Source organism: Trematosphaeria pertusa (assembly GCF_010094035.1).
Source record: "Trematosphaeria pertusa strain CBS 122368 unplaced genomic scaffold BU26scaffold_2, whole genome shotgun sequence".
Classification (NCBI taxonomy): Eukaryota; Fungi; Ascomycota; class Dothideomycetes; order Pleosporales; family Trematosphaeriaceae; genus Trematosphaeria; species Trematosphaeria pertusa.
Window position 1 is genome coordinate 708,178 of NW_022987213.1, and position 23,015 is coordinate 731,192.

At 55.6% G+C, this 23,015-nt stretch overlaps 7 protein-coding genes across 7 annotated transcripts; 3 read left to right on the top strand and 4 right to left on the bottom strand.

Annotated features, from left to right (window-relative positions):
• Positions 1–1,624: 1,624 nt before the first annotated feature.
• On the bottom strand, positions 1,625–2,504 carry BU26DRAFT_135448 (uncharacterized protein). The gene has a single exon (XM_033819740.1). The coding sequence runs from the start codon at positions 2,320–2,322 to the stop codon at positions 1,738–1,740; it is 585 nt and encodes a 194-aa protein (XP_033689266.1). The 5' UTR covers positions 2,323–2,504; the 3' UTR covers positions 1,625–1,737.
• Positions 2,450–3,325, top strand: BU26DRAFT_135423 (uncharacterized protein). The gene has a single exon (XM_033819739.1). The coding sequence runs from the start codon at positions 2,687–2,689 to the stop codon at positions 3,134–3,136; it is 450 nt and encodes a 149-aa protein (XP_033689267.1). The 5' UTR covers positions 2,450–2,686; the 3' UTR covers positions 3,137–3,325.
• A 190-nt stretch (positions 3,326–3,515) lies between these two features.
• Positions 3,516–7,550, bottom strand: BU26DRAFT_500050 (uncharacterized protein; the record flags this gene model as incomplete). The annotated part of the gene is made up of 7 exons (XM_033826467.1): positions 3,516–4,303; positions 4,557–5,061; positions 5,240–5,569; positions 5,847–6,094; positions 6,274–6,756; positions 6,806–7,401; positions 7,540–7,550. The coding sequence occupies 7 exons, from the start codon at positions 7,548–7,550 to the stop codon at positions 3,516–3,518; spliced, it is 2,961 nt and encodes a 986-aa protein (XP_033689268.1).
• A 1,416-nt stretch (positions 7,551–8,966) lies between these two features.
• BU26DRAFT_514228 (uncharacterized protein) lies at positions 8,967–10,245 on the top strand. The gene is made up of 2 exons (XM_033827788.1): positions 8,967–9,449; positions 9,534–10,245. Exons 1-2 carry the CDS (start codon positions 9,128–9,130, stop codon positions 10,136–10,138), a joined length of 927 nt encoding a protein of 308 aa, XP_033689269.1. The 5' UTR covers positions 8,967–9,127; the 3' UTR covers positions 10,139–10,245.
• Positions 10,246–14,318: 4,073 nt separating this feature from the next.
• On the top strand, positions 14,319–14,846 carry BU26DRAFT_558971 (uncharacterized protein; the record flags this gene model as incomplete). The annotated part of the gene is made up of 2 exons (XM_033832633.1): positions 14,319–14,587; positions 14,636–14,846. 2 exons carry the CDS (start codon positions 14,319–14,321, stop codon positions 14,844–14,846), a joined length of 480 nt encoding a protein of 159 aa, XP_033689270.1.
• Positions 14,847–19,675: 4,829 nt separating this feature from the next.
• BU26DRAFT_558974 (uncharacterized protein) lies at positions 19,676–20,306 on the bottom strand (the record flags this gene model as incomplete). Its single annotated transcript, XM_033832634.1, has 2 exons — positions 19,676–19,789; positions 19,845–20,306. 2 exons carry the CDS (start codon positions 20,304–20,306, stop codon positions 19,676–19,678), a joined length of 576 nt encoding a protein of 191 aa, XP_033689271.1.
• A 1,876-nt stretch (positions 20,307–22,182) lies between these two features.
• On the bottom strand, positions 22,183–22,949 carry BU26DRAFT_514233 (uncharacterized protein). Its single transcript, XM_033827789.1, has one exon. It carries the CDS (start codon positions 22,787–22,789, stop codon positions 22,316–22,318), a length of 474 nt encoding a protein of 157 aa, XP_033689272.1. The 5' UTR covers positions 22,790–22,949; the 3' UTR covers positions 22,183–22,315.
• Between the last annotated feature and the right edge of the window lie 66 nt (positions 22,950–23,015).

Consider the following 23,015-nt stretch of genomic DNA (forward strand, 5'->3'; position numbering starts at 1 on the left):
CGAAGTAAAGAGAGCGTTTGAGATAATCTGACTTGTTGCGGCAAAGGATGCTTAGCCAGGCAGTGTACCGCCTCTAAGATTATCGTATGAAGACACGAGTCCAGCGATCTAAAATTTGATTAGTGTGGGATGATTACCCGCCTGCGCGATGGCGTCGAAGATATGGGGAAGAAAGGGGAAGGACAAGAGGCATCTGGAAGGACTACTCATACCCCTCAGTAGATCAAGAATCTGAGCGAGTCCCGGATTCTCAGGGAGCCATGCGGTGGGATCCAACGGTGTCGGAAGGGGAGAAGGGGTTAGTGAGAAGTGGGTCACGTAGCGCAGTACTCGCATCGCCGCGGGCTTTGCGAACTGTTCTACTACAAGTTTGAAAAGGAGATTTACCAGGGAATTCTAGAGATGCGCAATTCCAATCATACCGCATGCTGACTATGCCGTAGCACTGCTCGACTCACGGCGAAGTCCTTTAATCGTTTCCCATTCAGCCTCTTCTGTTGCTGCGAGATAGTCGCCGACCCGACGGGCGCGCCCAATCGGCGGTGAACGCGAGCCGCCTTAGGACCAGGTTCGTTGTCTGGGGCGAGCTTTGCGACCCTGCGAGCGGCGCTCGGAGGACGGTGAATGACGGCTGAGCTGTGGTCTTCGCCGGGGCCGCCTTCGACACCACCAGACTGCTGCCAATGCGATGGCCTTCCATCCTCAGCGAATCTACCCAACAACTGCGGAAGGGATTTCGCGCATTTAGGATGTTCGAGATGGGGCTAGACACCTGGACCTTCATGGGCGGACTATACGTTTGGCAAGGAGCATGATCAAACATTACAGATGGCTGTAGTCTCTCCCCTCCAAGGCCCGATCTCAGCTCCATCATTTGATCTTTTGCGTTGGATGAACTTCCTGATGTGACCACAATCTTCAGCCAAAGGGCAGATAGAGGGAATCATCAAGACCTTTTAGCTGGAAGGCTGTCCGCGAATGCCGCGGCATTCCGGGACGCCTTCTGAGAGTGTCGAAAGTTCACGAAGCCCCCACGGATAACCATTGCATCATTCCAGGACTTCCCTGACCCAATCTCTCCCACTTCGATCCCAAAACCCGCGTCATCCTCATACTGCTGGCCCTGCTTCAGGTCGACCGCACAACGGGCCAGCGAGTTCCTCACCCTATTGGGCTGGGGATCTGAATGTCTGTGCTTACGCAACGCTGGTTGCTCCGAAACTAACGCCTCTGAGTGTCTCTGGTTCATCTCCTGGCTGTGCCTTGGCCGGATTCTCTGGTGAGTTGTCGAATGACTCCGCTCTGCCGCTTGTGCGGATGATAGGAGGTTGGCCTATAAGGAGGGAAGGATGGTTGGCGCGACTCCCCGCGATCCGTCCATCTCAAGTGGCTTTCTGGCCTTGGAGATTCTTGGGTCGTGTCTTCCGATGAACTGGCGGCGCCGGTTCTTTCTGCGTGGCGTGCCTGGAGCTCGGTTGCGAGGCGTTTCGTTGCGGGGGTTTGAGTGTTGATCCTCCTCGTTGCCGTCGCCGGAAAAGCTGGATTCTGGGCTGACGCGGGAGATGTGGGGTTGTGGGAGCATTGAGAGGATGTCTCTTGGTGGCTTGATCAAGGTGGAATGGCCTTGTTGCGAGTTTCGTCGGTGATTGAGGAAGGTGGCTCCTCGTGCTTTGCGGTGTCCGATTTGCTGCTTTCTCTCTTCAGACGGTCGACGGCGCGTTTCGAGGAGAGGTGACGTTAATGTGTCTTCCAACGCGTTGTCTTTGTCATTGTCCGTGGCCCCGTCTTGCTTGGCGGAGCTTGTGAAGACTGCTTCGTCCGTCTCTTGCGCTCCCTTGAGAGGTCTTCTGATCTTTTTCGGGCGTCACTGGAGCCTGATGTCGACGCTTTCCTCTTTGGCAGAGCTTCCGAAACCCGGCTTCTCCGCTCTCGATCTTCTCCTCCGCTTTCTTCTCGACCCCTGCTGTCAGACGTCCTGAGATCGCGAATGATGTCGTTGTCTCTCCCTCGCTCTCGCCACTTCCCCTGTGAGCACTGTTTCACGCTCTTCCTCGCTTCTTCGCCTCCTGATCCGCCGCCTCCGCTGACGTGCTCCCACCCTTTCTCTTCCTCTTGCCCCTCTTTGCTGACCATTGCTACGCGTCGCGTCCTCCGCTGCCTTCGCTCTACGCGTCGAACTCGTCTTTCTCGTGTTCGTCGGCGCCCTGTCCATCCCTCTCCGGCCTTACGTATGCGCCGCTGTCGCCCCCGGGGGGTGGGGTGGGGTGGGGGGAGAAGATTCCGCAGCAGGCGGGCGTGAATGAATAGGGCGGGACGGATCATTTGCAGGATGTGCGTGGTGGAAGATAGGGATGATGTGGATTTGCGGGTGAAGACGTAGTTTAGGGATTTCTTCGCAAATCAAGAGGGCATTTTTCGGCCCGGAATCACGCGCCTTTCGTTGTTGATGGGGGGACCTTGGGATACCGTGCAGTCCTCATGATGCCGTCTGCGTGGGTAATTGGAGGACGATGCTTGTCTGATGCGATCCTGGATGCTCCCGGGATGCCTGCCTCTTGCCTCTCACATTGCTCCTTGGTCTTGCCCTCGTCCTCGATGACAATGACTTTGTCCTCTCCTCGTTGCTCTATTTGGAGTTGCCTTTTGATTTTGTCTCCGCCCTGTCCGACACTGCTGCCGCCGCCTCATGGGCTTCCGTTTGACGCGGCCCTCTTCGCGTTGTTCGTGGTCTCTGACGGCTTCGCCCTTGACTGCCCCGCGACGACCACGCTGCCGCCCGTATCACCGCCTAGATTCCGGGCGACGTCAAGCGCAGGTTTGTGTTGATATAGTGATTATGGACTGCTTGGTGGAGCATGGTGAGTTGGGATGGAAGGATGGTGTGGGATTGCCGGAGGTTCTAGAAAGCGGCCGGGGAGGTGAGTCCGACCTGAGCCTGGGCGGAGGATGGCGGATTGGACGCATCGGTCCCTGCTTGATGTGGTGGAGGAATTGCGAGGTCGATGCCGCGGTGTGGAGTCGGTTGTGCTGGTGTCGATGTGGGATGGGATCATCTGCATGTCCCCTTGATGCTCGATCGCGTCTCGCGCGAGTCGGGCGTTTCGGAGAAGGCGAGTGGCGTTGCGACGCTCCTTGAACTCGTGCTGGACTTGATGGAGGCCTTGGTCGTGGTGAGAGCTGCTGTTGAAGTTGTCACTGAAGTCGGAAATGTGTAATCGATTGTGAGCCGAGCTGTGGGCGCTGTCCGAGTGTGCTTGGAGATTGCCCTTGAGAGTGAATGAATGGGCGTCGATGCGGGAATGCGGGTCGGTGATGACGTGCGTAGCTGCCGTAGCGACTCCATAGGCTAGAGAACGAGACTCTGAATGAAAGGTGTTTGGGAGGCTTGCAACGGCGTCCGGCCGACGTTGGCGGTTGTGGATTGCGCGTTAATGTGCTCCGAGATCGTGGATTCCGCTGCGGAGGTTGGTCAGGAAGGTCATGACGAAAGTCCATGCTTGTGCTGGGACTGCGTTTCAGTGCGGATCCCATTGATGGCGAGCGTAGTGTTGCGGCCTGCTGAGAGATAATGTCCTTGATGCCGCGAGTAGAGGGGTGCCGTTGAATGAACGTGAAGCTCTTGGACGGGATGTAGTGGAGCCGTTGGGTCTGCTTGGATGGCCTAGGAAGATGACGCCGTAGGTCTGCCATGCGTCGTGGTGCCTGTTGTGCGTTGGATCGGTGAGGGATGCAGGGCGGTTGTTACTTCTCTTCTGCTCGGTTCGCGCGGACTGTGTCTGATCCTCTGTGGGGTCCGTTGAGGTCTTCGTGTGCTCGTTCTGGACCTCGAGAGCCGCTCGGAGATTTGCGTTCTCTAGTTTGAGAGCCTGTCTGGTAGTGCCGGCTTGTAGCGGCTTCCATGTGTGCTGTCTGCGGCTCTCGCGCTTGGATGTGATGCGCGTCTTTGGCAGGGTCGTCGAGCGGACAGGGGGCCCGTCACGCTGAGCTCGAAAGGTGTCTGTGAGACTGATTCGCGGAGCCGTGCGAGTACGGTGAAGGAGGATGACTGGCCTTTGAACATTGGCGGCTTGGCCAGTGGTCGACCTAGGACTTTTACTTGATGGCCACGGAGGCTTGGCTGTTGAGGGAGCCCCCTCTTGAGGACGGCCGCACCTTGCCGCACTGATCTGGCTTTGGATCGTGCTTTCGTGTCGGCTTGCGCGTCGTCGTCGTTGTCGACGTGGAGAGCGCCGTTCGTCGTGCGTTCGTCCGGCTGCGTTCGTGATCAAATCGCCCTTGAGGAGTCTGACTGTGCTTTGCTGACCTGCAGGAAGGGTCCGCATGGGGGGCCTTCGATGTCAAGCTCGCGGAGACCTCCTTGTGGGCTTTCCAATTGCCTTCGGACGCTCTGAGCGCGACCTCGGGTTCCTGAAGATTGCGCCGCTCGCTGCTTGGTCAGAGCCCTCTCGTTTCGAAATGACCTTCTTCGTCTACCTCGTGGATCTATGCCTGCGGCGCGAAGAGCGTGCGCAAGTTCCTGGGCAGTTTGAACATTGCCATGACGAATGCTTCCGTACTGTTGGATGATCCTTCGTCCTCATCGCCGTTGAGGATGTTGTCTGGGATGTGGGGTATTGGTGCGTGCTGATGAGCGCTGATGGGGTAGATGCTTCCTGTGTTTGGCTCTGAACGCCTTAAGCCTTTCGACACGTATGACTTGCCGCGTGGGCTCAATTGGGTTGTGATGAGAACGTGGCGATTTGCCCTTGCCGCCGAAGGGGCGACCGGGCTTTCCTCCGTGTTCTGAGCACAGTGTCTACCGCATTGGGAATCTCGCCGCGGGTGGCGTCGAGTCTGAATGCGTGATGCTTTGTCCACCGTGGCGGCGCTGAGCGCCTCTTCATGGCACTGAGTGATGTGAAGGGTCCGATGGCGTGAGCGTGGTTGGCTTGCGGAACATTGTATTGACAGCTGCGTTGGGCGATTTGCGCGCGTGCTGCCTTCCTTGGTTTGCTGCGTGATCGAACATGGCTGAGGAGGCGTGGTGATCCGCGTTGGCGCCAGTGTGCCGACGAGCGAGATCTGGAAGCGGGATGCGTGCTAGAAACCGTGCCGCTAATGAGATTAGGGTGGGAGGTTGATAAAGGAGGCAGGCGTGGCTTCGTGCTGAGTTGTTGTCGTCGCTGAAGCAGTGATTTGCGTCGTCGGCGCGCCTGAGAGGAGCGTGAGCGGAGTCGATGTTAACAAGAAGGTGGCTCACTGGTGAGCGTTTTCGGGATCTGGTGTTCTGGATCCGCCGGATCCTGGCTGCTTTTGGCAACGCGTCTGGGCTTCGAGCGTTGCATTGTGGTGTGGTGTGATGTGAAACATGGTATCCGCGTTTCTGGTGAAGATGGTTTAGGCTCCGAGGATGAGGGCTTTGATCGAGGATGCGGTGAGACTCGTTAACGATTGCGCGACCGGCGGCGTCGGGGAGGCGACTGCTGATGGCGCGCTGGCGAGGCGAAGGAATCCGGCGGCGAGGCTGGGACACGATGGGAGTGGTGCTTGGCCCGAGCATTGCGCGAGTGTGATCATCGTGGTCAATGTCCTGTGGTGTGGTGTCGGACGGTGATTATGATCCTGAAGAATGGAGTTTGACTGGATGCCGTTTCGCGACGCGTGCGTGTTCTCGGAGTTCTGTGAGATGAACGCGGAGTAGTGTGATGTTTGACTTTCGTGTTGCTTTGATGTGACTCTGGTTTGGCCAGTGCACGGTGTGCGAGGTTGTTTGCTCGCTTGCCGTTTGCTCGCTTGCCGATGTGTTGGATCTGAAGGTGGGCCACTGTCGAGCGCGGTCGGAAGGCCTCGACCTACTTCGAACTGACTGCCTGCACATGCCAGTGCCGCGGAATGCAGAAAATCAGCGATGGGCTGAGGAAAAGGTGGACCCGGGGTGTTGGCGTGTGTGCGGAACCGCCGAAGGCGCTGCCGGCGGGGAGGTGGAGGGGTGCTGGGAGGGTGCTGGGATTTGTTCTTGAGGATGCCGACGAGGCGTTTGCCTGGGGGATGTTGGTGAGGGAATGCGAGGGAAACGGGCGTTGGTTCGTTCGCGGTTCTTCCGCGTGTGTTAACCCTGGCGCTGTGGTTTCAGATGACGAACTCTCCTCAAGATCCTAGGTGGAGCGTTGTTGCCGGTTGTGTCGTGCGAGACTCGCTGAAAGTGATTCCTTTAAAGGAATCCGCGAGCGAGAAGTGGTTTTTGCAAGTGACGTGGGGTTGTTCGAGTGGCCGTTGGCGAGCGTGCGTGCTGACCTGCCAGAATAGAGGTTATGATGCATGTCTGACTGGTGAATGTTGGTTCGGTGCAGGGGAGCGGGTATGAAGCGGCATTGCCGCTTGAGCAGTGGCGAAGAATCGGAGACGTGCCGCGAGAGCGCGGCTGCTGTGGTGAGCTTGGGCGATTGACGATCGTGGGAGGATTGGGTTCTCCTGGTGCTCTGGATGCGACGGTTTGTGCGCGTTGTTGACGGTTGTGCGTGGGTGTTGTTCTTGTGATGTTGATCGGTGCTGCGCCTGTGTTGGGGGTGCTTCGAACTTTGGAGGCCTGGCTGCTAGAAGTTGAGTGCGCAGTTCTGGAGTCTTCCGCGAGATTGCGAGCCGCTTCCGCGGATTGTCCTCTTTGACGTGCGCGGCTTCGTGCGGTGTTGCTAAGGGATGTTGAGTGGAAGAGCAGCCGCGTTCCTGCGTGATGAATGGAGACGAAGATTGTGGTTGGAGGAACGCGGCGCGATGCTTCTGAGAGGCGACGCGGTGTGAAACTTTATTGACTTCCCCTCTCCTGGACCCCGAATGTTGACGAGATGACGTGGGAGATGGGATGGCATGCCCTGCCTTGTCGCGACCTGGGCCCGACTGCCTCTATCCGCAGAGGGCTCTATAGAGGTCGTCGTCGAGGCGTCGCGATGGCGTTTCGGGGGCTTTGGAGCGCTGGAGCTCGGCCGGGTGGCCGTCGAATGTTGGGAGATGTGGCGTGTGTTGATAAGGTTGGCTTGTGGTTTCCGTTTTCGTATGCGTTCGAGGAAGGAGCGGAGATGGTCTGCGATGACGGCGCTGTCTCGAGCGGCTTGTAACAAGGCCCGCTCGTGTGTCTGGCTGGCGTTGGCACTCTTCTGTCGCGCGGTGAGGAAAGGGAAGTGTGCGACAGGTTGCGGCAGGAGCCTGCTCCTTGTTGGCTCAGAGAGCAGAAGACAGCGGAAGACAGCGGAAGCGGGGAAGCGGGAAGCAAACGCGTTGGGGGTGGTCTGCTCGTCTGGGGCGAGGGGCGCTGATGCGCGGAAGTTGTGTCCGAACGCTGTGTGGGTTTGGGCCTGAGGAAGGGCCCGCCGGCCGATGCTATGCGCGAGCGGAGGCGAGTCTCCAGCGGAGAATGGCAGGATTTGTCTGCAATACAGCCATTCTTGCCTGCCACTTTTCCGCAATGCCGGAAGCAGGGCATCCACAGGTTGATGTGTGCGTCCATTTCACGCCCTCAGCGAGCAGTGCCGCCTTCACTGACACCGGGCCACGCTGCGGCTTTACCCAGTAAACATGTTGTTGTAGTTCTACCAGAACCAGTGTTTGGTCCTTGTGCGACCGAGTTGGGATCCATTGATAGTGCCCATGTAGCCCCGGACCTGGGCAAGGGAGACGATGAGGCCGTTAGCTAATCGAGGCCCTGAACTCTCGGGGGTGAGGGGTTCCAGGGGCTCCGGCTTGTGGGTCGTTGCGAGGTGGGCAGGCTGCTAAGCAGATAGACAGGCGGGCATGCTATTCAAGGACGCAACAAATCGTAGCGGAGATTGTCTACGCGCCCGGTATATTCGTCGCGCATGCGTTTAGGGGCATGGACGAGGAGGAAAGAAAAGGTGCTTATAATGGTGATGTGGTGGCGGCTATGACGCCCATGCTTAAATTTTGGACTCAAAATAAGGCGGGGTCGGAGCGCCGGTGACTAAGCGGCTAACACGTGACTATCTACGTTGTCCATTACGGAATTCAGTTTGTGCAAGATGGGGAACAATTTTTACAGTTATGGGAATACGCCAAATTCTGCATCAGACTGTGCTGCGTGCTTCTAGGTTGAGCGGCATACAGGGGAGATGGCATGGTCTGATCAAGGGCCTGGTTTTGGAGGAACTCAGCCTTCGGCGCGGCGACAGCTAGTAGAGTCAGTCTCCAATTTCTGGACCGGGAACAGGGGAGGTGATCCTTGTTCTGAGGTTGAGCTCGGTGAGTAGCATTCGTTGTGGGGTATGGGACGGTGAAGCGGACGGGCGTACTGCTCGAGGATAAGCATACTACTCGAGCGCAAGCGTACTATCCGAGGATAAGCACACTACTCGAGCGCAAGCGTACTGCTCGAGGAAGAACCTTAGGTTGCAATTAAATCCGTGTTGGCGCATACATAAAGAGTCCAGAGCTGATATTAAACATGTTCAAGATGACGCGATCGTAATGTAGGGTTCTCTTCTGCAACGGCTAGAAATGCAATTTCATACAGTCTAGCGGAACTAAAACTGAGGTGCGCCGGAGACAATCCATCTTCGCTTGAAGGCAGTATAGCACGACCAGCTTTCGCCACGTCGGCTTGCTGCATGACTGTTTAGGGCGCCGATCAAGCAGAGCTAGGAGGAAGAGGCCGTCGGGACTATTGCGATAGTTCACGTGGGTTCTCGTTTTGAGGCTTGCTGCATTATGCAGCACAATGCTAGTAAGTTTGTGCCTTCGGAATGCACAATACGCCAAGTTTGCTTGCAGACTGCACCGCCATTCCTTTCACAGAGACCCCCGGAGCAGTGAATCAATTCGCTCGACCTCATCAATCAGAAGACACGAGCACGCTAGTCCACCGACGTCCAGATGATGCTCCTAACTGTTGGAGTACAATCGCCAAGCTTCCTAATCGGGCACTAGCGCCACAGAGATTTCGTCGATTTCTCGGAGCTATATACACTCAATACAATACCCCCCACCCCAATATGCTGTATTCCTCAATTGCCTACTTCAACACTAACAACACCCCCAGCGACGTGCCCTTACACCGCGCACTCCCAGGCTTCACAATGGAGTAACGAGAGCCCAGACCGATGGTTTAAAAAGCATTTGTTCCTCCGCATCTTCAAATACCATGCAATCTAGCACAACTCTGACTGACTTGTCTCCAGGCTCTAGCACCCTATCGACAACTCCGGCATCGATACTCCCATCTCCCGACTCTGGTTACGCTCAATTAGGAACCCAGACATCAATGGCGGTGGAATCAATTCCCTTGCATGTCGCTGAGGAGCTCCGTTATAACTCTCCAACTCCAACTCCCATGCCAACGACCTCCGAAGCCGAGGACAAATCGCCCTATAATATGGTTCCCAAAGAGGACACGAAGAGGCCTGTGTTTGAAAGCACTCAAATGGAGGAAGACAAGGTTCAGCAGTCGCCAGACCTTACAGAGAGTATGTATGCCCACATTCGAGACCTACGAGAAAGGGAGCTGGGTAAGTGGGAGCTCTGGGAGTTCTACGATACTAATTTTATAGATGATCTCGATCTCGGCTGCATCGGGGACTCGAAGTATCGACTTCGTTTTCACAATGACCAATACAATGACGAGGACGAGGATTGGGATTACTATGATTTGCACTACGGTGAGCCTTCAGCTGCCATCCATTGGCTAACACCACTTCAAGAGGTGCAGTTTTTGGAAGAGCGAGGGCCGGCTTTGCCCCGTACATTCTTCGCTCTTACAGAAAAAGGCACCCAGGATATGCTGTACGGCCATCAATTCGCTTACCTTGAGCAACTAAGCAAAGAGCAGGAATGGTGTAATACGGGGGTTATCGTCTTTATAAAGATTAATCCCTACACTCTTAAGTCTGAGGGTTGCTGGTACATTGACCCCTCGGCAGTCTCTGGCTCTAACATCAAAGACGAGGCAGATCAAGAAGTTAAGCAGCAAACGCTACGAAACCTCAATCCATCCAGCGATGTTAGCTGCGGCTGCATCGAAACCTCAGTACCGCTTGGGAACACAGAAGCGGTTATCATGAACGGCAAGAAGAAGAGCTACAAGGGAGCTACGTTCACCGTGGACCGTGTGCACGCAGACCGTTCACAGGAGACGATCTGGGTTTTCAAGAGTTAGCCTGGGGAGAGGCGTCTTGCATGCAGATTGGTTCAGCCAAACTTTGTCTTAGCAAACGGTTGTGAAATTTAGAAAGCAAATACCATGCCGCCTGTACTTATGCTCCTGTAGTTCGTCTCTTTATTTCCCTCTTCAGCAGTGGGCTGTACCGGCTCTTCAAAGGGCGTATTGACTTTACTGTTTAGCTCTTCATTTCCCAACCCAAATGGCTTCAGCGTACGATCCTTTGCTTTGGGTAATACCACCGGAATGGCCACAACTCGTACTGGGGAGCTCAGTGGATGGTCATCGCCAACACACATGGAATCATAAACACATATCCTCCGAGGAAATGGAAGACCGACTCGTCCATATCCACAAAACCTTATATGACTGGCTGCAAGTAGTCAACCACAGCCTGGATTCATTCAGCGCCATAACCACTGCGGACGGCACACTACTCCCAAGGCCATGTAAGAAGGTTACGACCCATCCAATTACTAGCTCTGACTGCAACAGTACAAGAACGATTCTTCTCGAGGCTTAACTGGGAGGTCCACAAACTCATCACACCCGTTGCAGATGCCATCGTCAAATATTCCCAGGCCGAACCACCTGAGGTTGAGTTCTCCAAAAAAAGCGTAAATATCACTACTTCGGATATCGGGGACAGGGTGAACGGTGTGAAGAACCGACTGGAGAAGGAGGGCAGAGAATACTGGCTTTCACAGTTGCCATGCGTTCCAGCGCAAACACCCTACGAAGTCCTCATTGAGATGATCGTTTGGCTTTGCCAAAACGGTATGGCCTGAGAGAAGAAGCCGGGCACAAGATCTTGCTAACAAAAGGCAGAGGTGGTTACGAGCAACCCAACGGACAAGTCATTCGAGGCTATTCAGGACGCCCTTCGTCGTAGCTTTTCAAGAAAAAAAAGCCAGCTCAGCTTCCCCCAGAAGCACCTGGGCCAAATCTGTCGACCACTCACTTTTGCTATGTGTCTATCGTGCGGCCTTACAGGCGAGACAGCGCCCAAGTTCGATTCGCTGGAGTTCGCGTCCTTCTTCCGTACGCTGTGGGGTGGCCGGATTCCCAAGGAGGGTGAATTCAGACCCTTAGACGAAAAGAACCGGACGCCGCTGTTAGAGAAGGAAGAGCTCAGTGAAGAGCAGCTAGCGGAGCTCCCCACCCACCCTCGACACATGAAGGATCACCTTGGACAGGCAGTAGGCTATAAGGGGGAGCCAAAAGGAGCTTGTCCAACGTGCTGGGTTACCTGGGGCTATATCGAGCTGACACCTACTGACCGGCACAAAAATCCTATGCCCAAGGGAAAATGCGCGGAGGTCGTGCTTGCAGTTCGTTGCTTTAAACGAATTGGCGAGGTGGGATGGCCAATAGGGAAATTGGAGGATAATGGTATATTGTTTCAGAGGCTGAAACATTGTGTAAATACTACACCTAATTAGATAGCTGGAAGAGCGGGAGGTTGAAGGGTTTAGAAGTGAGTGGAACGAGAGAGGCGATGCTGGTGGCAATGCAGAGGGGTAAAGAAGAAGAGGAGGGGTTTGATATGCAGGCACACAGGTGCCGAATGTACCAACATGAGAGCCAGGGAGGGCAGGGGTCAGCAGGATAGGGTACACCTTGAAGGCTTGCGCACTCTTGTCGTCGTTGTTGTTGAATCATTGAATTGACCTAGCTCTGAGAGCTATGCAAGTATTCTACAATATTCCTGCAGGGCAGATGAATGAAAACCACGCGAAGTGTGCGCACTCTTGGCGCTCTGCATACCAGTTTAACATCAGGACGTCTTTGCCGTCTTTCGCTAGTCTCTGTTGAAGTAGGAAATTGAGGAATACAGCATATTGGGGTGAGGTGTATTGTATTGAGTGTATATAGCTCCGAGAAATCGAAGAAATCTCTGTGGCGCCAGTGGCGCTAGTGCCCGATTAGGAAGCTTGGCGATTGTACTCCAACAGTCTCCGCATCTTTGCGCTTTCACGCCCGTCAATATCGCTCGTTTCTTTCCATCTGCAGAGTAACTGCAGCCACTTCTTTCACGATATCCGCGGTTCCCTTGGCCGCTCTCATTCTTTATAGCGGCGGGTCAACTAGACCTTGGCTCCTTTACATACAACCGCGCCCACAATTACCAATTACCCATAGCGTCGCAACCACATGCTGGTAGCAGCTCATGGGCCGCTCCCGCACTCACAGTCTATAATACAAATGATGGACCGGGATCCAAAACCAAGTGAGCCAGTACGCTCCATTAATCCCGAGCTCGCCATCTCACCCGGGAGGGACGTGTCGCAGAGGCGAATGCGGTGGCGATATCGGCAGAGAGATATGGCCTAGTTTGCAGAGCCGCTTAACGGAGTTGGTGTGGTGCGTGCTGATTGTTTTAATAGCTCATCCCTCTCCACAGTCGCTGAAGACGCCGTCGTATCTGCCACTAAGGAGGAGTTTGTACCCTGCCAGCTTGCTACGATAACTGCGAATGATCGCTCGCCTGCGCTAAGGAGACGGTTGGTGTTTCCCAGGGTGCAGTAGAGATTCGTAAGGGTGGTGTTAAACCATGTAGAATGGTCGAAAGAGATGCCCGTTTCTATTTTGCCTCCATAAACCGAGCACGCGGTTCCCAGCTCTACTTCGCATACGTACCTTCGCTGCTGCCGAAGCCACTTCCAGGCCAACCATCCAGCACAAAGAGGCATGCGACTTCCTCCACAAGTCCCGCCTCCACATCGCCAGCGCCTCCTTTGCTGGCAACACGGTCCGTTTCGCCCTCAACGACACCAACCGAGCATTCCTGCACTCGCAGAAAGCCGCTACGAAAGTGATCCATGAGAATGTACATGTACGCACACAGCGACATAGAGACTTCAGCGCGTAGGGGCTTCCAAGCGTCTGCACAAGGCTGGTTCTCCCGTGTAGGTAAATGCAAGAAGGGCGTGGTGGAAACAAACTTGTAAGCATTGTCTACCAAGCAGGTTGAGCGGAAGATTGGCTACTACGAGGAAATTGATACCGAGGTTGTAAGCTATCTCGACGAGGCGATACTGCGGCTATTTGCTGTGCTGGGCTGCTGGAGTGGGTGTTGGGCAAAGTGGCACGTGACTGACGCTGTATCGGCCGACTCCGCCGCCGCCCGTGTCTTCTCCCCATATCCATCCCCGTCGCCATTATCGTCTGCCTTGAACAGCACCCTATCAACCCTCTCCCATTTCTCTTTCAGATCAGGGTCGTATAAACAAGAGCGGAGAACTTGCTGGGGTAGGCGGCGAAGAGAACAAAGATATGGCAGGCGGGAGTTAAACAGAAACACACTAGAGCGTTCTTGTTCTAGCGAACTTCGCTAAGCATCAGATCTGTGCCTCGCCCGCATCACCACTACTTTTCCACAACGCGTATACAGTATGAGCAAAGAGCGCCCTCTCACGCTACTGGGTGCACAGGCATACACGGGGCGGAGGACGCGGAGTGAAGAGAAGGGCCAAGGTCTCGACCTTTCTCCGTCCGTCGGCACCCTGGCGGAATTCTGCGGCAGCGAAGCATGCCCGTCGCAACTCCTACGTGTTATGCACCGCCGGGTACGTGAGCGCAGCCATTGCACAATTTTCGCCCTCGTCGCAATGACGGCGGCGCTCGACGGCGCTCGACAGCTGCGTCACGTCTTTGTCAGCAGCTGCGCCGCCCGCTTTTCTGGTTGCTTCACGCCGCTGCAGAACACCACCACCGCCACCAACACCACCGCCACCATCATGGCCTCGTCCACCGCTCCCGTCACCTCTCCAGTTGCCTTGACATGCCACGAGCGGCTACAATGACGGCGATCCTCTATGGGGTCTCCACTACCACCGCTTTGGCTCTGCGCCGCCTGACCTCCAGCTTCAACTGCCAGACCCTGCTGCCCCAGCCTAGAGCGGCGCCTGCGCCCTCACGGACCACGATTCTCTAGCGCTGGATACAATTCTACAGTGAGCAGCCCTCATCCTTCTCTCCGTCCACCGCTGACCTCCCCAACGGATGCCTTCGGTCCCACATGCCCGCCCGCGTTCCTCTTCTACCCGTCCTACGCCGCCGCGCTCAACCTCCTCATCCTGTCCGCGTCTCTCTCCGCTCTCACCACCTCCGCGCGCTCAGTCACGACTGCGTATCGCGGTCAGCTGCTCTGCTACAGCGCCGTGCATAACAAGGCATGGCGCCACCGGACCTGACCGCGGATTACAAACTCTACCTCACGCAACGTACGCTGCCGTGCGAGGCAAAGCTCAACGCTATTCGACTTGAGTGGCTGAGTATGAGAGACTTCCCGGGCGATTCGTGCGTGGTAGATAAGGCGAGGTGGTTAGCAGACCAGAGGGGGAAGAGGCTACGGGGGGTGATTGAAGTGTGGAGGACCCTGCCCAATTCCCCTCCTCTTCTGCCAAACCCAACACTTCTTTCCTCTTTCCCCGTTGGCCTCTGGTACGCCCACCGTCTTCCTTTCTCATGGCACCATGACTAACAAACTAGCCAGCGAAGCCCCAACCATCCTCAGCTTTACCCCGCTCCTACACCCCCGGACGCCAACCGCAAGGTCGCCAAATTGCAGTCCCAGCTGCAAAGAGCAACCGCCCTAAACGCCGACCTTCGACGGCAGCTCGCCCAGGCACTGAAGAAGGATGAACTCACCAACATCTACACCCGCATCGGCTGCCTCCAGTACGAGCTCTTCCACGCCTAGACCTTCATCCCCTTCCCCAACCCCTCTCGTCCCCCTCCTCCCGCGAAGAGCTCGGCGACCTAGCCTCCATCTAATCCTCGCTCTCCTCCCGCATCCGCGCCTCCCTCCGCCTCGCCACCATTCTGCGCTCCGCCGGCGAAGACGTCGACAGCAGGGCGACACGGGCTACAGGCTTGAATTTTGTGCTCGATCCGCTCTTCATCGAGCATCGAGCATAGGGCCACGCGGCCAGCGACTCTAGACGGTGCGCTGGCACGCGAGGTGTTTGCGTTGGAGAAGAAGGTGTGGGGGTATGGATATCCAGACTGTGATTCTACCCAGGATATTGTGGTCAGGTATCGGGGGTACGGCCGATGCGATTTGAGCCACTATGGATGGGCGCTTGTCATGGACCCTGAGCCGTGTCGTTGGGAGTGGACGTGGCAGGATGCGGATGACGACGAGCAGCTGGATGAGAGGGCCCGGGATGGCGATGGGGATGCGAGGGCTGGTCCGTCGATGCCGCTGTCGCCGCAGCATGCCACCACAATCATCGCAGCCGAGGATGCGCCTGGTACCAGTTCTTTGACGCCGCCGCCACCACCACCTGCAGACTTTCAGACGCGCCCGCTACAGAAGACGTCCTAGCAGCAGCTATTGCAGACGTCAAACTCGCACGCCTTGCCGCAGTCGCCGAGCCGCTGCACATGCTGTAGAAACACCAACAACTAATTCAACAACAGGACCCGCAAGCGCTCGTTGACACAGCCGTGAAGCAGATCGTCGAGCGCATCGCCGCCTTGCTGGACGACGGCAGACAGGAGAAGAAGCGGCTAGCCAGCCTGCGGCTACACTGAGAGAGAATCTGTCGTTGGGGAAGAAGGATGGTGCTGGTGGTTCATAGGCGGGCGGGGGCAGGGCGACTACGGCGGCTTTCCTTCGCTTCGCTTCGCAACTGGATAAGCCTCAGGTGTTGGAGGGTGTGGGAATCTTCAGCCCCACCCTCGATGATGGACGCATGAACCGCGGGTACCTTCCTATGATGACATCGACGGTAAGATTAAGCACACGTGCCAAACTCACGCCGCGACTAACGTCTCACAGTACATCTGCGACTCATCACCCACGGCCACGCATATCTCCTCGTTGCTCACCAGTCCTCCCACACCACTTGACTGGCTTGCCTTCTTCGTGGTCTTCCACAAGCGCTTCCAACATCCTCAACTACACCTGAACCAGCTATTCTAGGCTGACTGAACTTCAGCGGAGTAGTGCGCTAGGCAGATCGCGCTCTCAATACTGTATACAATGAGGTAATGACATGCAGATCCTTTGTTGGATCGCTGGCTAACTGCAAGGGTAGATAATTGCGGCGAACGTAGTGTACATGGGCTGATCTAATTCACAGCGGAGAGGGCGCCCTGTCGCATGCCTTCGGGAAGCCAGCCGGACGCATTATATTCGGAATGATACGAGAGCAGCCTGCCGTTTAGCGACAATACAGGATAGATTCAATCTGGGAGCTTCACTACATTCTCTGAGTCTTATTTGCGACTGGTGCGTCGTGATCTTTCAAGTAATAGGATGCCGACTGACCATCCCGACCCCTTTTGTACCCCCGCCTGCGTCACCTGCGGCGTGCGCGCCAACCTAGTGCTTTTGCTAACGGACGCCTGGTTGCTATTTCAGTCGATGAGCTCAGCATCGATGATTTGCATGAGGAAAGTCCAAGAGGCAACGCTCAATTTTCGTCTCACACGTAAGTCTACAGCTCAATCTTTGCTGGAACGGAGATCGGTGTCGCCTGTATCCTTGGAGAAGAAGTGCATTCGCCTGCTCGAAGACAAGATTAAACAGCTCGAGAAGGACCTTGCCACAAAGAAGGAGTTTACCACACCTAGTGTACGTATAGAGGGGAAGTGACTCCTCCCTCTGGAACCAGTAATCACGCCCACTAATCCTACACCGTCAAAGGCGGCAAAGACTACAAAGACCCCCATTCGCGGAGCGAGAACCATGGAATCGTTGAGCTGGATGCGGAGGACACACCGAGCCAATGCGCGCCGCCGCTGCTTTTCACTTAGATGCGGTATCGGGCTGATGCGGCGCGTTGGTTTTGCGGGGAAGAGAGAGGTCGGACTGGCACCCACCTTGTCGGAGTCTTGCAGACGAAGCACTCCGTATCATCCTCTGGCGGCGCCTGCTTGTTCGCGACTGAGATAGGATAATGGCGGATTCGTATTCGATTAAGTGCGGACACCTGTGCAGCGCATACATCGCTGCATCCCAGCGGAGTAATCGCAGCCTCTGCTTCGAGAAAAAGCCGGTTTTGCAGCCTGCTCGCACGCAGAATCATTCCCGACTCCTCGATCTGGCTGGCAGCCCAGACCATCGAAACGCCGGGCGGTCTGGGCCGGCGCGTAAAGACGGGACGGCCCGTTAAGATAGTCCTGACAGATTCCCGAGATCGCCAGGCGCAGCGAGGCTGACATGCGCAACGGTGCCGTTCGTTTTCCTCCAGTCGTCTCCCACCACAACACCATCATCAGCGCACACAGTGGCGAGATTTTCGGGAGCGAAAAGTCGCGCACCTTCTCCTGCCAGTCAGGCCGGTTCCTTCCCGGGTGCCGTGCACCTTTGCCGGAGCGATCGTCTGCGAAGCCTCCAGCCAGTCTTGGCTAACTATTTTCGTCGGAGCGACACCTCGCGATGCAGGCATGTCTGCGTAGCGATACGGGCATGCACGGCGAGAGTTCGGATATTCAGAACGCAGAAGGCTTCTCGGACAGCGAATGCGTGGCGCTAACCTCAGGCTCGAGGCCGTGCGAGATTGGGTGGCGTTTAAGCGGAATCACGTGCAAGATGTGTGGGATCGCCTGAGGCCGTCGTCCATTGTCAGTTGAGATAGCAGAGGTAGAGGCAGGCGATGAGAAGGAGGGGAGTTGCGGGTTCGGGAGGAAGTAGAAGCGTAATATGGTCCTTGAGGGCGCCGCTATAAATGGGCTCAAGCAGGTGACGGATCTCAGGGATCATGCGGCGTTGTCAGGTGAGGCAGTGTGACTTGATCGAACGCAGTCCTTGAGAAGAAGATTCAGGCGACTACAGAGTTAATCTAGACTGAGGAAGGTGACCTCACCATTCCCGCGGATGTTTCTACCAAGTTCGACCAATGGTACGGGATGTCTGGATCCAACAGGCCAGAGTAACCAGCCGAGGGGTTGTCTTTCGCCCTATACATGCATGGCGCGATAGTACAAGCGTCGCCGCCAGAGAAAAATACTTCTGGGGAAGATTAGCGCCGTGAGCCGACTCTTGGATATGACTCGATAAAGACGCCTCTCGAGCGGCTTCCAGCCATAAGCTCCTCTGCCAAAAACCCAGAACGGGCCAAACCCAGAGACAATGTCGCGGAACCAAAGATCCAATCAACGTCACTACCGACCATCGGGCTCTACAATCCTTCATAACAAGCAAGCGGCTGAACCGTCAACAAGCCTGATGGGCAGAATTCCTCGCTGGCGTTGTCCTCTTCGCTAGTCAGGTACATCATCAGAGCCAAGTCACTTACCGTTTCGACGAGATCTCTATCGATCGCTATGGCCAAGTATATAGCTTGGTGTATACCCCTTTTTTGTGTGGATCAGCTCGAACGTCGCGATTTGTCTACCACAAGCTGAAGCTGCCCGGCCATCGGCATAATCGCATCAAAGAGAACAAGATAAACTGTTTAACCACCTCTGACGCGGCTACAACAGCGGCAGAGACTTTCCCGCTCGTAGACGCTGCTCCCCTCTGCCCAATCGTAACCTCTCGGGACGTGAGTATAACGTATACTGACACAGTCGTGAGAACGCATTGTTCTAATTCGAGTCGTGAAGCAACCAGCGTCGTGAGGATATGGTCGACGCGATGGAAGAACGTCGCCTGAATTGTGCGGAGTATCAAACGACCGCGAAGAATCGCCTCTATGCGTGTATGGCGTGAATTGGAATGGCGCCGCCGCGAGGAGCGTGCCCCTTACTAACAGCACGGGCGCCATGAATAACTCCTGTAGCGGAGGAGACCTCGAAGCTGCGGGTCTCTTGTTCTCTATATAGGGTTCAGTAGCGTTGGAAGACTCATAGAGGGTGTTCCGGAGAAAGATCTTCGGTCTCCTATGCTAGAACAGATTCGAGTTTGTAGCTGTCAGCTCTACATTATTAGACTCTCTGTTTTAGCTACTGCGCGAAGATAATTCTTTATAAGAGATAGGCCCGTCCTTGAACCGCACTTCTTCGTGATCCTAGACTTACACTTGATTCTATTGCAGTCCACGTGCAGCCGCGAGAACAGCTCCTTCGGCATGTATCCTGTCAGCGTCGATGCTCGTGTCGTCGACTGGCTCCTTGGCCTTCATTGACTTATTGTAGTAGTTGAGCAGGGACATGTGCCTGAGCTGCAACACCCCCGCGATACTATAGCTGCACATGACCTTGCGGCTCTGCCCGCCGAAGCACTCGAACTCAAGCACCCTCCTGTTACAGAAGACGAACTCTTCCGGCAGCACGTGGCTAACCCACCGCGTCGCGATGGCGTACAACATACGAAGGTCAACCAACACCGACTCCGTGAACATCCGCAAGAGCTTCAACTACGATCTAAAGCCCATAGCAGCCTCCTACGCGACAGTAGAGTGAAGTACACGTTCGACGAGAGGAGGCTAGGAAACGTGAACGTCGGTATCTTTTAGCAGCCGCGAGACGAACGACGAGTTGATTGATAGGCTTGAACGCATGCCACCACGTTTGCGGGCGCGCTCGGTGCGACCCCAAGAAGTATTCTGGCAGCGCGCCGTCGGTCTAGACTCTGTGCTAAATGATGTCTGTCTGCGCGATGTTAATCAGGATTGACTGGAAGGAGATCAAGTCCAGCGACACGAACAAGTTGCCGAGCGGAGACGAGGACGTTTCAAGCTCGCTGTAATGCTGAGGTGCTTGTATGCGTGTTTCTCGATAGCTGGGCTCTTTCTAGGGGCCGTACGCGATTATGCGGCTCGGCATGATATTGGGCACATGCATAATTGTAAGACAGGGCATGCCTACGATTGGCTCCACGGCATCTGCTAGAGCTGCCGGTCGTGTACGCGGACGTGGGCCTCGACGCGGTTACATGCCCGTTGGCAATGGCATGTATCAGCGCCGCATCAACATCGCGAGGCGCGGCTCGAACCATAAGATGAACCCGGCGATGGAGATGATGGTGAGGAGTTTGCAGATTCCCGGGCATAGTTGAGTAGCTGTTCGACGTCGGCAACGGGATCAGGAAGGTGAACATCAGCTCCGGGCCAGGCACGGAGAGGTAGGTCAAAGTGAGTATGGAAGACGCTCTAAACTTTGTCACCAGCATGCTGAACAACGACGTGGAGACGAACCCATACGCGAGGTTGAACATGGACGCCACCGAGGAGGCGAGGGGCGAGATGACGATGACCCCATTCTTCATGGCGCAGAAGGACAGCACGACTGGCACCAGCAGTGGTGTGAACAGATCCGAGAAAACTAGAATGGACTAACTCGGGGGCATTGAGTTGCATAAGGCTAGCATCGGTAGGGGAGCAGGAGCACAATCCAGCCCACTCTCGCAGCATCTCGACATCTCCGTGTGAACGTTGGGCTCTTGATCCAGTTCGGGATCGGAAAGAGCTGCGATCGCGAATGAGCTGCTGGGGCGGCTCTTATGCATATGTTGGGACTATGTGGTGATTGGGCCGAGGCCGTGTTGTCTTTACTGTAGAGAGTTGGAGCAGACGTAGGAGCTGCGTGTCGTGAAATTCATCGCCTCCATGCCTGGAACCGCAACCCGATTTTGCACTCTGATGTCGCGGACAAGTTGTTTACACCTGCCACTACATATCAGCGGACGACTCCTCTTCCTCAACATCAAAGACGTGTGAAATACCTGTGCAGAGCTGCCTTGGTCGCAACCCTCCTGAAACGCTCAATTCTAACGTCGGCGCTTTGCACGATCACGTCCGAGAACGGGGATATCAGGATGAAGGGTTAGAGCGACGGCTGGTAGTCGCAGCCCATGCTGCATAGGTCTGAGCAAGACTGTCTAATAATCAGTTTTCGGAGAGAATCTAGATAGGACGCGTGAGGCTTACCACAGTCGATCCAGGATGGCCTAGTGTAATGTTTGATGTACGATAATCCTGCCGGCATGATAGCTGCCTTTACGAGATGCTGGTAGCCGGGAGTTGCGTCTGGTGGGTAAATGTTCACCTGTAGCCCTGCATGTTGTTCAAAAGCTGGACGTTCCATTACCTTGCGACAAAGGAAAAGCCGGGGACTTTTTGTGCCGCTCTCGTTCCTCGAACAAGACCTAAGAGCGTAGATGCAGGAGACTTCAGAGGTACAAAAGACTGGGCCGACTTCAATGATACCGAGGGAAAATGTGTGGAAGTTCTCAAACAGAAACGTCGAGACCTCGCTGTTTCTCATGTAACATCGCCATCATAATTCGGCATCGTGCAGTCTGACGTAGGTTCCCTCTTCGCACTAAAAGCGGGCCTCTTGGTAGTCGCGCATGTTTCGCCCGATGCGGCGCGCGGTAGTATGTTGTGGGATCCGTAGCGAAAGATTTACGTTTGGGTGCCTAGCGCCGGACCCTGTGCGAATGTCGGATGGCCAAAGAACGAGGGAACCAGACAGATGAGCCCGTAAGTTTCACAGCGGGGCGCCTGTCGATGCAACGATCTGGCGCTACGTGAAGATCAGAAGAGTGGACGACGACGTCGACGTACATGCAGGTTTCGGGACAACGTAATCCCACGCTATCAACGCCGCCGTCTAATTTCCGCCCGCGAACGCATTGTAGGCTGAGCTTCATGTCCCAATCACGATTGCGTACTCCAGCGAGTTAGAAAAGCTATCTTTCTTACTATTAGTAGAGGCCTGCGGAACGACATTATCTGCTGCGTTCTCATCCGGACGAGGCCTACTGCGCTACAGGACAAGTTATCCCTCCGGAAATTGGCACCGTAGGCCCAGCTCTATGCCACGATTAAAATCGCGTACTTCAGAGCATTAAAAAACGTATCTTGCCCGTCGAGTCGCAGTGGTGGGTCTGCCGTGCTCTCGCCTTCCGAGGTCTGCTACGGGATGACGTAATCCCTCCCGACCTTAACACCACCCACTCTTACTCCGATTCAAGATTTTGACCCGATGAATGCATTGTAGCCCGAGCTTTATAGTTTAGGAGAAATCGCATACTCCGGAGCATCGGTAAACGTAATTTCACGTTCGTTGCGGTACTTTATTGCCCGCGCTCTCTCATCCCGACGAGAGTGGGCGCTCGGCCTCAGCACGCGCCCTCACGCCAAACAAACAAGCCAATTCCGCATTAGCACGCCAGTCAACAACAAGCCATGCAGGCATCGACTATACGGAAAACCCCGCCGAAGTCGCCGCCAAAGCCTAAGCAGCGCCTTTCGCAGCGGACTCTGCGCCTTTTTATATGCGCGCTCGCCAACGACACATTCGAGGGACGATATCGCCACACGCTTCCCGACTAGCGCCGACAAGCTCGAGGACGAGATCACGGCTGTCATAGATCAACTTGAAGCGGACCGCGCTATTTTGAATGCCCAACTTCATCTGGCCAGGGCAGCCGAAGTTGCGGGAGCGAAGTCCCGGGTCCTGGAACAAGCCGGGTACCATTTCGACGGGGAACGCGCGGAGGCGGTGCTTGAGCGGGAGGAACAGAAGAAGAGCAGCGTGCAAGCGGAACTTCAGCGCTTCCAGGATGCGGTTAAGAAGAGGAAAGAGACGAGTGAGACGCGGTCGGGCGCGCTGATTGAGGAGACGCAGCATGGGAACTGGTGGAACAGGATTGGGAGTTTCAACCGCTTTTCCGAACGGGCCGCCTGGTGCTGTAGCAACTGTGGTGGCTGGGGGCGGATTGGAAGGGCGAGGACTAATGTTCATCCGCTATGAAAGAGGAGAAAGTTTAGGCCCAGCGCCTGCGAACGGTAGGTTAGCATGGTTGGACCCTTGCGTAGCCCGCTTGTCGGAGATGCGGGGAATCGAGCGGGCTTTCGCACCGGTGTCCAGCGTTCAAATGCGACTACACCTTCAAATGGAACGATAAAGCTCGGGCGAGCTCCTGCGAAATCTATACCTAGGTAGATTCGGGGATGTGTTATGCGCGGGC